This window comes from Rousettus aegyptiacus, unplaced genomic scaffold, assembly GCF_014176215.1.
Source record: "Rousettus aegyptiacus isolate mRouAeg1 unplaced genomic scaffold, mRouAeg1.p scaffold_m13_p_3, whole genome shotgun sequence".
Taxonomy (NCBI): domain Eukaryota; kingdom Metazoa; phylum Chordata; class Mammalia; order Chiroptera; family Pteropodidae; genus Rousettus; species Rousettus aegyptiacus.
The window spans coordinates 60430214-60448215 of record NW_023416306.1 but is presented as its reverse complement, the minus strand read 5'-3'; the positions used below and the strand labels follow the sequence as shown (position 1 = coordinate 60448215).

General features: G+C 33.3%; 1 protein-coding gene across 2 annotated transcripts in view; it reads right to left on the bottom strand.

The window, feature by feature from the left end:
* Positions 1–18002, bottom strand: part of DENND4C (DENN domain containing 4C) — an 87488-nt gene that overhangs the window by 25394 nt on the left and 44092 nt on the right. The window contains exons 12-20 of one of the 2 annotated variants that reach the window (XM_036218366.1): positions 17533–17751; positions 12561–12706; positions 11368–11403; positions 11150–11280; positions 9037–9169; positions 6590–6796; positions 2988–3116; positions 2662–2806; positions 2235–2381 (exon numbers count right to left, since the gene is read on the bottom strand). In XM_036218366.1, the coding sequence (XP_036074259.1) occupies positions 2235–2381; positions 2662–2806; positions 2988–3116; positions 6590–6796; positions 9037–9169; positions 11150–11280; positions 11368–11403; positions 12561–12706; positions 17533–17751 (1293 nt within the window). The remainder of the gene's footprint in view (positions 1–2234; positions 2382–2661; positions 2807–2987; positions 3117–6589; positions 6797–9036; positions 9170–11149; positions 11281–11367; positions 11404–12560; positions 12707–17532; positions 17752–18002) is intronic. The other variant, XM_036218367.1, reaches the window with a different exon arrangement.

Sequence of the window (18002 nt, the reverse complement as noted above, 5' to 3'; positions counted from 1 at the left end):
AGAATGATTAATTTCAGTCAAATTTTTATCAGCCCCCTCAGAAAGTCTGGTAAAGCACTGTTATGCCATGAAAGGACATTAGACTGGAAACTGAGTAAACTGATTAAACCCAGATACACTCTTCAACGAGCTAAGCAACTCAATATCAGGTACCAAGTGGAAAGATTCTACAAGATAGTCTTTAATGAAAAGGGTAACTTAAGCATCTGGGCTGTGAGTCTCCAAAAGTATCAAATGGCATCACCAGAAACTCTACAGAGATATATAATCACTGTAAATTCAGTACAAGGGCTTCAGCCATTTGAAATGCAGCTGAAAAGAAATATATGGAAAAGGAATCTGAAGTTTCTTCCCCAACTACTGGAATCTTTATGTCAATTACCCAGGATCACTAGGAGATCACTTTTTCTATTAAAGGAGAGAAGTTTAAAAATCTAGAGGTTGGCTCCATATTGTAGTGGTTAGCACGTCTGCTTTACACACAGAAGGTCCTGCCTGGGTTTGCGCCCCGGAAGTAGCCACAGACCATACCCTGGGTGCGCCAGGCCAGGCCCTGGGTGCACGCTGCCAAGTGCATGGGGGGAGTTACCCCACCTTCAGAGATCCAGTTCTTAAAGGGAGACGGCAACATCCGTAGGTCAACATCCATGGAGGTGGGGGGTGGGGAGGGGGATTAAAGAGGGGAAAAAAATTGAGAGGTATAGAAGACTATGATTATGATTATTATTATTACTATTATTATTCCTCGTGAAATGGCTTCATACCACAAAATTATTTTCTTGGTTTTTCATAAATGAAATCTATTTCTTTTATATAAGTATTAGGAAAAAATACAGGAGGGAGTAAGGTAGTTTTAAAATGAAACTCTCATAAAAATTCTACTTGATAAAAGAAAGTTAATTTACAAACAGGATTGTAACTTAGCCTTATGTTAACTTTAAAGGGTTTATACATGCTTCTGTTATTATGGCGGTAGCTTTTAGCATAAGAATCCAGCAGATCAATTTCAGCAAGCAAAAACCACCTCCAGCTGGAACACTGAAATCTTTCATGCCTATAAAACAATTTGACACAATAATGCTATAAAGCAATCTCAAAATATTTTCAAATAAGGTATATTTTCAAATAAGATAACAGATATGCTTGCAAACTGATCATCAAATATCAGCTGGATATTTTCCATAGAGAGAGAGTGTGTGTGTGTGTGTGTGTGTGTGTGCGTGTGTGTATACGATTACACTTATTTGAAGGAGAAAAAGCAAAGAAAACTAAAACTGCTTTCCACTTGTAACAATACTTAAAATACGACAAAAGGTTTCTCCCCCACCCTTGCATGTCAGAAAAATTTAACCTAGTAAATGGGAAATTACCTGAAGGAGTTAACATTCAAGGGTAGAATTAATGCACACGTGCATCCATAGCTTCACGTCATACAAGTCTGTCTGCACCCCCACACCATGACAGCCAAGGACAGATGCAGCACCAAGAAACAGCACAGAGCAAAAAGCAGAGCAACAAAGAGCAGAGAAAAGGAAACTTCAGTCATTGAGACAAGTTCATCAGATGAAGCACAGGAATTAGAATTCTTTTTAAAGAAAAGCTTGAAATATTAACAATAACAACAACAAAAAAGAAAAACAATGCAAGAAGAATGGGCAACACACATATATCTGCTCAACATGCTCCTTTAAATTACACTTCCTTCTACCTTCAGGTGACAAAGGGTTTGCCTATAGTTTTATTTTTATACGTAAAGTAGCTTCAGTAGTTTCTCAGATTTAAAAAAGTGCCATTTGAAGTAATGACTATGCAAAGAGAACACTTTTTCTAAAAGTAACTTACTTTCTTCCCTCTTCAATATTCAATCTCAAATCTTTAATAAATATTTCCCGCTTAATAAAAAAAAAATTGCAAGTTGTATCACTAATATTCAAGTATCACTAATATTCAAGCTCACAATCCCTAATGATTCTATCACATACTTTCACAAATTAATGATGAACAAATACAAAGAAGCTCCACGCTAAAGCCTTTTGCACAGTACTCCAGAGTTAATTTTATATGACAGAAAATTAAATGAGCCACAACCAGAGGAGTAATTTCTTCCCTTATTTACATATAGTATTTTTGAAATACTCATATTGTACAAACTCAAGAAAGGAGGGGAAAAGTTTTAAAAAGGAAAGAATTAACATGAGAGTAAGTGAAGGGTTAGTAAAATCCAGATTTAGTACCTGTGCTAGAGTGATTATCAATGGAATCAAGCCTGATTAAATCTCTGACGAAGACTGTGTGCTCCCCATTGTTAGCATCATTAGAACTATCCACGCTACCGTGGCTCACCGTGTCCCCATCACTTCCACCTGTGGCATTCTGAGGAGCTAAAGATAAGGACAACAACGGTTCAATAACACATGCACTGATAATCTCTAAAACTAAACATGAATGACCCACAATTCATTTAAAATTGCAGAATACTTTCTGAATTAGTGTGTGTGGGGGTGGGGTGGGGGGAGTTGGACTAAGGTAATTTGTTTTTAGTTGTATATAAAAATATCAACCAGAATCTTATTAAAGTTTTCTATATCATACAATTAAAATTCATATACCTATGAAGCTTATGGTTTAGCAAGAAAGTATCTTTCCAGTCACATGTATTACCTGATATTGAGGAGACCTGTAACTTTTGCACGGTCTTTTTAAGCGGCTGCCTAAATTGTGCCAAGCCATGTACCACATTCCGTACCTTCGTCCATAAGAAGATACCGCTGCGGGTACTGCTAGGCCATGGGCTCTCCAAAACTACCTAAAGGTAAACAAAAGCAAAAATAATAATTTTTAGGAACAAGTGATTTTTAAAAATATAAATACAAATATAACACATATATAAAAATTGTACCCCAAAACATCTAAAGGTATAAAAAATTATCAATCTTTAAAATTATCTTAATAAGCAGCATATATTGCCCAATGTTAGTTCTACTTACCTTATTATAATAACCGTAAGTAATTGCATTTGGTTTTATGTTAGCAGTTTTCATTTCAAATAAGACTCTCACTGCTAAAACAGGATGCCCCCAAAGTCCACAAAGCTGCATTACTACTCGATAGCACACCTAACAAAAAATGACATCAAAGCAATAGTAGTTAGCATATTAGTCCATCTGTGACTCATAAATACTTTTAAATGACTTTATCCAATTCTTCTCAAAGTTATTAAGCACTATTTTTTCCTTTGTTCTGGTTCGAGTCTGAATAAATTATTTTTAAAACCTATTCATTAATGGAAGTACCAGCATTATTAACTATTTCACAAAAGACCTTTGAGGCATATGTGTGCAATTTATTAGGAACTAAGTTTACAAAAGAGAACGACTATTAGTCTCCAAAATTTAGGAAGGAATTCATTTTTAAAATCCAGTATGATTAAAATAGCTCTCTCTCAAACTGTTATATTCCACATTAAAGAAATTAAAGACAGCATTCTCCAGGATGCCAACATAACAAAAAGGATTCTGTAAACCTATGTCATAAAAAAACTGTGAGAAGTTAAAAATACTGTAACATAATATATGTTTATTTGGGGGAGAGGGGCTAGATTTGGTCATAAGAGAACAAGTCAATAGGGTTCTCTTAAAAGTTAGAATCTTACATATTTAGAAGATAGCAGAAACCACAAAAAATGAAACAAGAATCTCAAGGACCCCTGATGAGTCAATTTATAAAAATAGTGATGGGACAGCCACAGACTTTTTATAATAAATAAACAGCTTAATTTGAGAATAAGGAAATATATAGAACATACTCCTCTTGGGACTTGTAAAATGTGCTCTGTGATAAGAGTTGGTTAACAACTATTAGTATCATAAAGCCAAGTTGCTCTTCCCACTGAATAGGGAAGTAAAAAGATTTGAGAAAGGATATTTTATTCAAGAAAACAGAAGAAATGAAATATGAAAAGAGAACTGAGGAGGCAGAGGATCGCAAAGATGAGTACCATGAATACAGAAATGCAGAGTATAATTTAGAAAAAAGGTCAGAAATTGTTAGGAGAACTCTATAAATGACTAGGTTAAAGGCATTTTACAAAACTACATGAATTAGAAACAACTGAAAGAACTAGGTAAGATGTAAGAAAGGATGAAGAAGAATGTCACACAAGAGGGTTCTTCAAATATCTGAAGAGCTGGCACATAAAAGAGAGAGTAGTTTGCACAACTCCAAAAAGCCACAGGGAGGCAGAACTGATCTCAACATGAAACGAAGACACTTTATAACAATTACAGCCAATTCAAACAGGCAAGGTGTCATGTTACAAACTTTCTACAGAGCATCTCAACTCTAAGTTGAAGTTGTACTAAAGTATTTCAAGGTCTTATTCAACTCTAAGGAAATCACTTTTTATGTCAAATTGGAATTAATCTGAATTATAGAATGAATTTATTCTGAAGTCTGCAAAATGTTCTCCCAACCTTCCAAGTTTACTTGTAAGAACCAGGTACCAAACTAAAGAAATAGTAATAATGACACGGATATTATCTTCCAATTTTGTTGCTTATAACATGGTATCTTTGGGTATCTGTGGTCGATAAAAGATGGCCACCAACTCTTTGCCACTCCTCCCACTGACAGGTGTATGTCCTCTCCTTAAACTGAGGAGAAGGGCTTAGGAGATTGCATGATGAACAGAATTTGGCTGAAGTGACATTTACCAGTTTTCAAGCTTAAGACTTAAGAAACTGTTGGTTTCCACTTCCTCTCTCTTGAAACAAATGCTCTTGGAGCAGTAAGCTGTCATGGAAAAAGCTCAAGTACTACACAGAGAGGTCCTATAGCTATCTGGAAGGAGAGGGGTCCACCTGAGCCCATTCTTCTAGTCAACCTTGCCAAGGTACCTGGCTGGCATTTGAGTTAAGCTATCTTGGACCCTCTAGACCAGACCAGCTATCAACTGATTATAATCAAGTGATTCCAGTTAATGCAAAGTGAGGTAGAATATTCACCTAGAATACTTCTTCCTGGATTCTCAGCAAATAAAAGATTTAATAAAACAATTGTTTTAAGCCATTAAGTTCTGGAGTGGTTTGTTACTCAACAACATACAACAGTGTCTGTTAGACTGATGAAATATAGAAATAAGCATGACATAAGTATTTCATTCTCATTAAAAATTCAGTAAATAGTATTAAAGCAAAATACACCAAGCATTGAATCAGCCTAGGTGGCATAATGCTATCTCTGGGTTTTCTAAGAGTTTTATTTTAAAATCTAGGTTATTACAACTTCTACAAAGTTAAAATACATCTTAGATATAAAAATTAACTATCTGAATAATTTTTTTAAAACACTAAAATGTATGAGATACAAAACATTGATTCTGATCAAGTACTTTAATTTCCAAGTAGTTTTATAAACATCAGATGATAGAAAATGTAATCGAATGAGAATGGATATGTTAGCACTAGTTTTATAACACTTTTATTTTAAAAGCTTTTATAATGTACAGATAATAGAGAAAAATGAGTTTCAGTGTGTCCACAGCATGATCAAATCTTAATACTGTAGATTCTGTATTAGTTTGATATTTAAAGAAAAAAATTGTTATTGCCGAAGCCTACAATGTGCTGTCCTCAGTCCCATTTCTCTTCTGTCCTTGTGCTCTCTTCTTCCCCCCCGATATCCATTACACTGAATTTTCATTCCAACTTCACTTTAAATTTTAATCTGGTTCTAAATATCATTTATAATGATTTTAAGACCAAAAATAATTTTAAAGAGAAAGGCTAAATAAGTGAGTCAGTTTCTTCAACCATTAACTGGATAATATCACTACCTATCTTTTAGGATGGTTCTAAGGTTTAAGAGAGATAATGTATGTAAAACTTTTAGCACATCATTCACTGAGAGCTTACTATGAGCTAGGTACTATTCTAGGCATGTTATATTCATTAACTGATTTAATCCTCAAATTAACCTTTGAGGAAGGTACTATTATTAGCTACATCAGTGAGGCAATTTTGTCCTCCAGATGACATCTAGCAATATCTACAGACCTTTTATTGCCATGGGGGATGGGGATGGTTACTACTGGCACTTAGTGGGTAGAAGCCACTGAACATTCTATTAAATATTCTACCATGTACAGGACAAGCCCTCATAATAAATAATTATGTAGGCCAAAATGTCAATAGTGCCAAGGTTGAGAGACTCGGATCTACATGTCAGATATGCAATCTGAAACAGACTGGTTTTATAATGCACCCTAAGTGGAGAGCCACTTAGTCAATGCCTATTCCCTATTTGCTTCCTGACAAAGTTATATTAAGGATAGGTCAATATTATTTTCTATTTATCAAGGGCAAACAATCTGGTCTAAGAAAGAAGTCTCTACTTTATTCCAAAGCAGTAATTTTAAATAAATATATTTAAAAACAAATAATAAGTACTAGCCCTATGAAAGAGTAAACATTTTATCTTTTTTGCTTAATGAAAATACTTAAGAACACTTTAAAGCAACTGAGATATAAACTTTCTTAAAAACACAAAAATAACATTTATCTTAGTAACATTCTCAATTTGTTATACTTGCCTCATCTAGTGGATCCACATCTGTTTTCCTCATCTTAATAAGTACATCATATGCCTGCTGAAGTGCTCTGACCTTAAGATGAGAAACTCTAACATAGGCTGGGAGACAAATAAACCATAAACTGTAACAATAACTGAAGAGACACTTGGCCCATTGTGGTGGATTTGTATAACACCTCTTCGCCAATTTATGAGCTGTTTTTATCTCCTAGAAAGAGAATAAATAAAACATGGTAGTTACTAAAATTCACCAGGGTAGGCGTAGGGGAGTGAGAAGGAAAGGGAAGAAAATAATTTAACATAAAATCTGACTCTAAAACCAAGCATTTAGCATTTAATAGTTTTACATTTGTGGGTGGCTTCTTAGAGCCACATGGTTCCTTCAACATTCATCTGCAGAAGCACTTTACACTGCACTGTAACTATTTATTGACAACCATGTATCTAACAGACTAGAAATTCCTTAAAAGCAGAGATCATTCATATTTTTATAACATAATGATTAATTAGGCACCCTTCACACTGAAGACACTTATATGTTTGATGAATGAAAGGGAGTTAACTATTTATATAGCCTATGAGTTCTTCAGTGTCATTCTTGAAAAGTGAGTCTTCTCACTCTCCTCTCTGCTAGCAGAGAGATGCCCTAAGCTGTTTCCTACAAAGATTTCCAATCTGCCCTACCTCACCAGTCTTTGTTAATCCTTTCATTGACTGATTACTTGAAAAGACCTATTCCTTTGTAGGCAACAAAGTCTGAGGAAAATCAGACATTCCGGGCTTCTGACTTTCATTGTGAATTAGGTAGAAGAGAGAATATCAAAATCACATGCTGAGTGTTATGGAACTATTCCCAGAAAAGAGAGAGCATTCCAGATATGTCAAACTGTTTCTGCGTGCTTTGCATTAAAGATCCCTCTGCTGGGGTTCTTAAAAAAAAAATTTAAAAATCCTAATATATCAATTTTTCTTATGATCTCTCTATTTCTATGAGACTTGAAGATATATTTGAACATAGTTGGTTGTTTCTCTTAGATCCTTTTCCAGCTAGCCTAGAGAAAAAATTCTGGGGAAAATGAGATTTAAATGCTTAGTAGCAAAATTTTCCCATATGAAAAACTTGACTTTATTAAATTAGTAAGGGTAAAAACTTTTTCCCCTCAGACAACATTGAGAGAAATGTGTACTATATGAAATTAAGAAAAACCTCAGGTTACCTCTAGGATTTAGGGGACTGTACATGAATCGGTAAAATCTGAACTAAGAATTTCATTCTGAAACTTTGTTTTGTAAAGCCCTCAAAATGTCAGTATGTGTATAAAAAAATGTTCAATTTTAACTGACACCTAATTATAGCTTAACTCTTTATACCTAAATCACATATGGTATTAAAGCAAGATGTCTAGGTTGTCCTAAGTTAACTCACTTTAACTCCTTTTAGAATGTAATATTTGGTTAAAAAATATTTACATTAACCATGATAAAAATGCAAATCAAAATCACAATGAGATACCACTTCACACCCACCAGGATGGCTATAATAATGACAAATAATAAGAATTGACAAGAATGTAGTAAAATTATAATTTTCATACACTGCTAGTGGGAAAGTAAAACGGTGCAGCTACTTTGGAAAACAGTCTAACAGTTCCTCGAAGGTTAAACATAGAGTTACAATATGACATTCCGATTCTACTTCGAGGCATCCCCCCATATGAAAACATACATCCACACAAACACTTGTACACAAATGTTCACAGCAGCACAATGTTTAATAGCCAAAAAGTAGGAACCACCCACATGCCCATAAATGAATAAATAAAATGTGGTATATATCCACATAATGAAATATTATTCCACAATAAAAATGAAGTACTAGTAACAACACATGCTGCAACATGGATGAACCTTAAAAACATTATTATAAGTGAAAGAAGCCAGTCACAAAAGGCCACATATTATATAATTCCATTTATATGAAATGTCCAGAATAGACAAAACTACAGAGACAGAAAATAGAGTAGTGGTTGCCTAGGACTCTTGGGGATGGGAGAACTAAGAGTTAACAGCTAGGGTGCAGGCTTTCTTTTAAGGGTGACAAAAATGATCTAAAATTAATTGTGGTGGTGGTTGCACAACACTGTGAATATACTAAAAGCCAGAGTATACTTTAAATGGGTGAATTATATGGTATGTGAATTATATCTCAATAAAGTTGTTATTTAAAAAGTATATCTGATTCCCAAAGATTCTCTTAAAGCATAAACATAAGCATTCAAAAACTTCAGCCTCTTAAGTAGAGTTCCAAGAAATACAGTGTAGTTCATTAACAACCATCGTGGGTCTTTAAATGGTCGCTGTGAGTAATAACTCTAAACTATGAGCTGCATTACCACATATACATATCTTACATTTAAATTAACATGTATTAGATAAAGAATATCTGACCTGTTTAGTTCTCTTAGCCATGAGAGCTGGACTGTTTGTAATGCTATTCCCAGTAGGGTGTCTACTAAAACAAAGTTTCAACTCCTGTGGTCTGTCAAAAAGCTTAAGGTCCAGTCTTGGAAAGTATTTGTAACTAAAATAAAAAGCAAAAATAGAACTGCTGATTTAAAATACATTAACTCTTTATATTATTCTAGAATTTAGATGAGTATTTCTAAACCTCAAATACTACCAAATATATCCCCCAAAATCCTAAAATAGAAAAAATTTTTTTTCAAAACTGTAAGATGTAGTTAAGAGATACATGGACTACCTACACAGAAACTTACTGGCTCCTCCCCACCCTATTTGTTATTTTCAACCGATCCCTGCAAAACAAAAAACCCTGATATCTTACTCCACATAGGAATTAATAGCCCTTGCAACAAAACCCACATGTTCAATGATAATTTATATTAAAAAATAACATTTAGTATATTGTGGAATTTTGCTTTTCTTCATAACTGTACCTTGCATTGGTAGCCAAAAAGAGGGAAAAATCCATAATATTTTTAATTTTAAAGATATCCATAATTTAATTCTTTATTGTTGGACATTTTTAGGTTATTTCTGAATTTATGCAATTAAATATCTTTGTACATATATCTTTGTGAATACTTTTAATTTCTTAGGATAATGCCCAAAAGAGGGTTTGTTATAGTCAATGTTTATAAAGAGAAAAGAAATTATTATAATCACTACCAAATTATTTGCAGAAAGGCTATATATGAATACACTCTAATGATGTACTCTACCATAGCTTATCCTCAATATGACAAGTTAAAATGCCTGTATTCATCATTTTGGTTTGTGTTTCTTTGAACACTAGAATTTTGGCCAATTTTCTTCTAGGAGATACTGCCTTTCCCTGGCTATTTGTCAATACTTGGATTCCACTGTATAGTGATTAAGCCAAAGTAAAAAAGAATTATATAATTAACATGCAATCAGAATAGTACAAAATAGTACTAATTAAGCTACTCAATCCCTATGGTACACTCATGATTCTTATGCAGTCCTTGTGATATTAATTTTATATTTTTGGAAGATAGTTATTTTATATTTCCTTTGCCCTACATATTCTTTTAAAAATACAGCCTAAGAAAAATAACTGTGTATACACAAAGATATAGATAGCAAAGAACTACAAACAAACCCACAGGAGACTAAACAAATCACAATAAATGCATGCAATGTGGTCATTCAAAATGATATGGAACAAAAATATTTATTGGTGTGGGAAAATGTTCAGACCATTAAAAGTAAACACAGGTTACAAAGAATATGTACAAGATGAACTTGTATTCGTTTTAAATGTAGTAAATGCAAATTTCTGCACAAAAAGACAGGAAAGATACAATTACAAATGTTATATACTGGTGCTAAAATGAAGTGCTAGTTTTTTTTATTTTCTAAGTTTATTAAACTTTGTAATGAGTTTATTAAGAAATTCTATAGCTCTATCAATTCTGTTGAATCAACATCAACCTGAAAATAATTATGTTCTCCAATTTTTACATAAGACCTAGTTAAGTTTAGGGGAAAAAAACCCTTATCTTTTTGCTGTTCCTTTATTTATTTATGTCATAATTATAACAATAAATATCAAATACATTTTAATTTCTTAAAATATCCCATCCAAATCCTATCCTTCACATTTATAATAAAGAATGATTCCTGGCCTTCTTCATTGAAGTTTACTCTGACATCTTACTTATGCATTAGACTTTCACCATCTTAATATTGACAACCTCCGCCCCCTAAAAAAAAAGGAGGGGGAACATCCTGAAAGTAAATTTTTTCTTCTTCAGAAATGAAATTTTTAAAGATTAAAATATGGTTAAATGTTTAGGTAAATAGTGATCAATATCTGGCTTATATTCCAACAACACTATCCAATTCATAAATTACATTACTCAGTGAAATCTCTATAAAATATTCATACCCATTAGTTCCTTGATTATTGAAAATGACCTTCATAATGATTAATATATGTATCTACTAATAATTACAAAAGTTCAAAATAAATTATTAAAGCTGTGCCCAAAGAGCGCTTTAAAAAAATTCCTGCTACCTGTACTTTGGTGACAAGTCCTTTCCATCATCAGGAGGTGGCTCTGGTGGCGTTATGAATACAGTGTGCTCACTTTTCTGTGAATCATCTAGCTCTATCAATCTGGTATCTTCGGCTGAATCAAAATCAACCTGAAAATAATTATTTTCTCTAATTAATTTGTATATAAGCAAGATCCAATTCTGAAATTTTAAAACTTAAGTTTAAGAAAAAAATACCTTATCTGTTTTCTCTGTGCTTTTATCAGGAAACAACTAGAAAAGAAGAATTCGTAGTGAAAATGTCTACTGTGACTTTAAAAGATGTGATGTTAAATTCTTACTTTAAAAACTATCTTCTTTTAATACTGGCCAGATACAAAATACTTCACAATATATTTTGGGGGCCTTATACTATATTAGGCTAAAGTACAATATTTCTGTTATGGTTACTAAAATAGAAAATTTATTTTGAAATAGTTTTTTCATAAACCCATCTTCACAAGCAAAAAGTTGCCAAATACAAGGAGAATCTGGCTTCTCAAATCAAAAATTTCAGTATTATTAAACTCCTACATTAGTGACTGATATTATCCAAGCATCCCTCTAACTAGATGATACAATTTTATAAGTAAACAAAAATGTAAATAATCACATCCCTGAAGTTTTAGGTCATACTGATAAAATGGGAGAAAATTAATCAATTCTAAGGCATATGAGTCATTTAGAAGCCTATAAAAAATACAATGTGATAATCATCTACCTTTTTGGAATATAATTTCAAATTTTATATATGGTTTACATTAACAATCAACCCCAAGATCCACTTAGCAAAAATAGAAACTCTATTAAAAATAAGAAATATGTAAGTCATCAATCAACTGTCAAGATTCAACTTAAAACTTCCTCAGAATGAGTTAGTAATGTTTTAGTAATGCTTTAACATTTAACATATATCCAAATAACCTCCATTAGCACAAGAGAAATATATTAGCAAAAGTATTTGGAAAGACATTTAAAACAAAAGAACATATGACTCCATTACCCATAAAACAACTCTTTTAATGAACTACTAAATCTTATCCTATTCATATAAATAAAAAAATATAAGATTTAGGAGGTTCAATGGAATGTTCCTAGTACATAATAGTCACAAAAACAAAGTGAGGTTCAAAGAGGAAAATTAGCTACATATGGTAGAAACTAGATACAAAGAAAATGACTCTTATGCCCAGAATCAGAAACTTGTGAGCTCACTCGCTCACGCACCAACCCTCCCCCCCACAGTGCATATATAGACACATATAGATATATAGCTACAGAGGTATGTACCGAATCTCCCTTAGATCATTTCATCTAATAATAATAATTATACAGGTAATCAAACTTTTAAAAGTTTTTTCTAAGCGTTGATATACAGGATAAACTTTTACCTTTTCTATGCAGTCATCAAAAAATGCCAATCCAGTATCTTTATCACTTACAAAACTACATTCTTCAATGAAACGAATAAAAATCTGTGTTTTAGATAAAAGGGTATAGAATTTTGCATAGGCACGATCTCGACTTTTTAAAAATCCTAAAGAAAACAAAATTACAATTAAATTCAAATTTTAAAGGGGAACTAGATGCTACATTAAACATTATCTTAAACTTATACATACCTATATTATATTCGCTTTATATATTTATGTTTATAGAAGCTTCTAGTAACCATAGCTTCTTCTGCCTGATTCAACCATAAAAAACTTATATACCATTAACCTTTTCACTGACTCTTGTAAGAAACCTCTATCTCTTAAGCAGAAATTTCTCTGAATGTTCTCAAGCAAGAAAGGTCAATGTCCTTCCTCTGCTATGTCACCAATTATTTCTGTACTGTCTTGTAAAATTTTCTGCTCATTAAAGATTAAAGCATCTGGTTATTCTACCCTTTCCCCTACTAACTGTAGTCATCTACTGACTTTGGGGACACTTTCCTTCATTCACTGAAAACCAGGGTACCTAATTCAAAGTCTTCTCTCCAACTCCTACTGTCAGTATTCTTCAATACCCACAAGCACAAACCATCCAACACTTCAATGAGTTAATTCCTTAACTGTCAATAAATGATCTATGATCTATCCTATCTCAATCACCAACTTCTACACAAAGTCACACACTCTGTGGACTCTTCTTCCTAGCATTCAAAATAGCTCTGCCTCCCAAATTCTAATTTACACATTACCCACATCTATCTGGTTTGCTGAAGTATTCCTTTCCTATCAAGGTTTTTTTTTGTTTTGTTTTTTTGCTTTGGTGGGGGGAAAGAGGCTCATTGAAATCTACAATCCATTTATCCCTTCACATTCTACCTGTGCCTTCCTGTCTTCACTTCTCTCCCTATCCAATCATGTTCATAATTTCTATTATTTTCTTGTCAACCCTAAATTCTTATGCTCTTGTCTTTTTTGTCAAACCCACCTAGTATAACCTAGCCTAGAGACATGTATTGCCCGCTTTCTCTGGATCTGCACTATTGTGGTCGAGCACAAGTTAAGAGGAAAGAAGAAGTTCCACAACTAGGCAGATCAGAATCACTTATGTATATACTATACACCTTCATCCCTGACCAGCAACCCTACTACGTTTCTGGAATCAACTTAATTTTCTTTTTCCCATGTTTTCACAGCTATTTCCAATTTTTAAATGCTCTCCCTCCAAGCTTTCTCCCCCATCCCTGAATGATCAATCGCACCTTATATTGCAAAGAAAATGAAAATCGTTAAGAACTACCTTATCTCACTACAAAATCTATGACTCTTTCTGCAGCTATCATTTACTCCTTCCAACTTTTTACAATGGATAATGTCCCTCCTCCTATCTAAGGCCAAGCCTACTACCCGAGCCTTAAATTCCAGCTCTTTCAATGTTCTCAGGACAATTCTCCTTTATTAGCTACAAATCAGCATACTCAAGTCTCATCTTTTAAAAAACCTTTCCTTAGCAAATAATCAGATCCTTCCCTTTTCTGCTACTTCCCTGCTCAATAAAGGACATGACCATCCACTTGGTTGTTAAAGTCAAAAATTGCAAAGTTGCTTGATGGCTCCTTCTATCTAATATCCCATATTCAAGTTCTAGTCAATCTACCTCCTAAAAAATCATGCTTCTATTCATACTACTACCAGCTAATCCAGGTCACTTCTACTGATCACTTGGGCTAATACATTAATTAGTAGATTCACACACTGGATGCCTCCAACTCAATCTCAAGCAAGTTGAGAAATGCTTTCATAAAATAGAAATAGATTATTCTTGACAATAAATTTTTTTTCTTCATATGCATATAGGCGATGATCGGCAAAGGATGCTGAAACAATTAAATGAAAGGCTGATGGGGAAACTATAATGAATGAATGATGCTGACAACACTTAAATCCACTGATCAAACTTAGGAACACTAAAAATAGGACAGCCAGACATGTGTGAGCCTCGCAATAGGAAGTAGTGAGCATCATATGTTTTGGTATTACTTGCCAAGAAAACTGAACCTGAATGGAATCAAGCTCTAGATTAGTAATGCTTAATTCAGCAACCACTATCCACATGTGGAAATTCAGCACTTGAAATGTGGCTGGTCCAAACTGATATCCGAGTTTTAAAGACTTGGTAGAGAAAAAAGAATATTTCCTTAAAATTTTTAAAATTTGATTACGTGCTGAAATGATACTATTTTAAATGTATTAAGTTGGAGAAAACATATTAAAATGTTACAACACAAAAAAAATAAAAAGAAATGTGACAAACTAGATGGATCTTGACAATACCGTGTTACTTCCAATAAAATAAGAAAGAGGGAAAAGGACAAGAACCATATGATCCCACTCTTGTGGGATATAAAACAAAAAGCAACAAACTAACAAACAAAACAAAACAAAAGAACCATAGGTACAGATAACAGAATGGTGGTTACCAGAGCAGAAGAGAGATGGGAGAGGGGACGAAGAGAGTAAAGGGGGTCAAATACATGATGATGGCAAAAAGACTAGACTCTGGGCACTCTGGGTGGTGAGCACACAATGGAGTACACAGATGTATTATAAAGTGGCACACCTAAAATTTATATATTATTATTAACCAATTTTACCGCACTAAATTGAAATAAAATTTAAAAAATAATTTTCCCTATTAATTCTTTTTTAACTGTGGCCACTAGAAAATTTTAAATTGCATATGTGGCTCACAATGATATCTCCATTAGATGACTGGCTCTTGATCCAACCACAAGTTTACAGGAAATACTGATGGGAAAAAAATTAAGTAACAATAAGAGGATACAATCAGCCAAAAGCACATATAAATCCAGGAAAATCTAAAAGATAGTTAACATAATTTACGAGTGAAATGATATCCTACTTAAAATCTGGAAAGGCACGATAGGGAAAAGGTGGGCAAACTAAAGACAGATGCAACAAAAATAGCAGAATGCTGATTACTACTACTGCTGAAGTTGGAAGACGGCTACATGAAGGTATTGTTATATTATTCTGCCTACTTTGATATATGTTTGTGAAAGTATCCCTAGTAAAAAGTTAACACCAAACTGATAGCTAATTCTTATTCATTTTTTAAGCCCAAGCTTCATTGTTACTTCTTCAGGGAACTTTTCCCTGACCTAGAACTATCACTGTAACCAAAACTGTCCTTCACGATACACTTAGTAAAATGTAACTAGTACTTGTGTTATTTTGTCTAATGTCTGTATCTCCCATTAGACCAAATGCTATCCTGTTAGAAAATCCTTAGGTCTCAAATGTTAACTATCTTTCTAAATTCCATTAGTAATGCCACTCTCCTTAGAGAGAACATCAATTAATGACCCAATGCTGCTGATTAGAAAAATTCCATGTTTTTAGTCCAGCATTCAAGACTACCTTTAACACCATCCATAATCTGAGATCTAATTTTAGTTTCAGCCTTATCTGCCACACACCCCTGAAGTTCTTCACTTTGGTCAACTTGTACCATTAAATCTTTTTTCCTACACATGTTATGGGCTAAATTGTGTTCCCTGAAAATTCTTCTGTTGAAGTTCTAACCCCCAGTATTTCAGAATGTGACTGCGTTTGCAGATAAGGTCTTTAAAAAAGTAAGTCAAAATGAGGTAAGTAAGGTGGACTCCAATCAAATGTGATTGGTGTCCTTACAAGAAGAAATTTGGACACAGATTCACAAAGAAGGAAGGTCATGCGAAGATATAGGGAGAAAACAACCATCTACAAGCCAAGGAGAGAGGCCTCAGTGGACATCAATCCTGCAAACATATTGATCTCGACTTCTAGCCTCTAGAATTGTGAGAAAACAGGTTTCTGTCATGTAAGCCACCCAATCTATGATGTTTTGTTATGGCAGACCTGGAGAACTAATACACATGTCTTGTTTTTGTTTTTGAGGTTTCTTCCATTTTGTTATCATCATTTTTAACAGTAATAGTTGTTACCATGAGTACCGAATATTATAGTTTTACCAGTTGCTATACATACATTTTTTCATTTAATCTTCTCAACCATGCATGAACTAGGCATTATCCCCATTTTATTAATGATAAAATAGAATCACAGAAAGGCTGCACAAATAGAAAATAACTTTTAATTCAGATTTGATTTTTCTGAACTTTTAATTCAGAAAAGACCTTTCCTGCTCATCTCCATTTACCCAAATTCTACTTATTATTCAAAGTCATGCTCCTCTTTCATGAAGCCTTCCAAAAATAATGACTTTCCAGAACTTCTCACTGAACTGTGTTAAAATCTGTTTTCTGAGTACCTGCTCTATTTTAAAAAGACATTTTAGAATATTTTCCATTTAGTTTCCCATAGAGCTAGATCTAACATTTCTTTATATCCCTAAATAAAAACTAGTCGGACTTGGTAAGTGGCAACTGAATACTTGAGAGGTAAGATGTTCTGAAGCAGAAATGATAGAAGGCAAACTGATTACTGGGAAAATACAGATTATTTTTAAGTAACTGCTGGGTAAAAGTATAGAAAGGTAAAACAATTTTTATATATTGATGAATCTGTAAGAATGCTACTACACATTATAAGACTAGCTGATATGACAACAAAATAACAAAAATCTTTATAATTCTCTAAACACTAAAAAAGATGAGAATAGTGTTCTCCCCTAGAACAAGGCTGTATTTTTTGAAAAATTTTAAAAACTTGTAGCCTTATTCCAAAAACTAATCGTTAGTGAATATTTTAAAGTAATGCATGTATAAATCCAAATATTATGCAAAACTGAGGAAACACATAAAAGCAAATCACATTCTACTATGATAAGTGACTACACAGCATTGTAAATACAAGCAACATCTTTGACTTTTCATTCCCATAAAAAATAATTGTATTTTTAACTCACCCTGTCGGTCAAACAATGAATCAGCAGCTGTGGCTTTATTTGAAGGAGCCTCTGTGATTGGTGTAAGATATGTTCTATATCCTTTTAAAATGGATGCCATAAAGCGTAAAAACGCCTCTTGAATTTCCATCTCAAGTTGTGTCATCTTTTTTTGCCAGGAGAAATCTGCTTCAATTGGAGTCATCTCAACTGCAGAATCTTCTTGAGTTTTTCGGTGAACTGACAAATGAAATAAAAAGAGAAAATGACATTATTATACTAAATGTATAATAATTGAACAATTAAGGATATTGTCAAAATAAAGCCTGTGACTTCCTGAATTCCCCCTCTCCGTTAATGTAAAAGGATCAATGGCAGGAACTAACAAATGCCCAAGTAGACTTAACATACTTAAAAAATCATGAACTACAATATTAATTTGTTATTGGAATTTTGTTTTATAAAGAGACTTATAAGCAAAGCAGAATTGT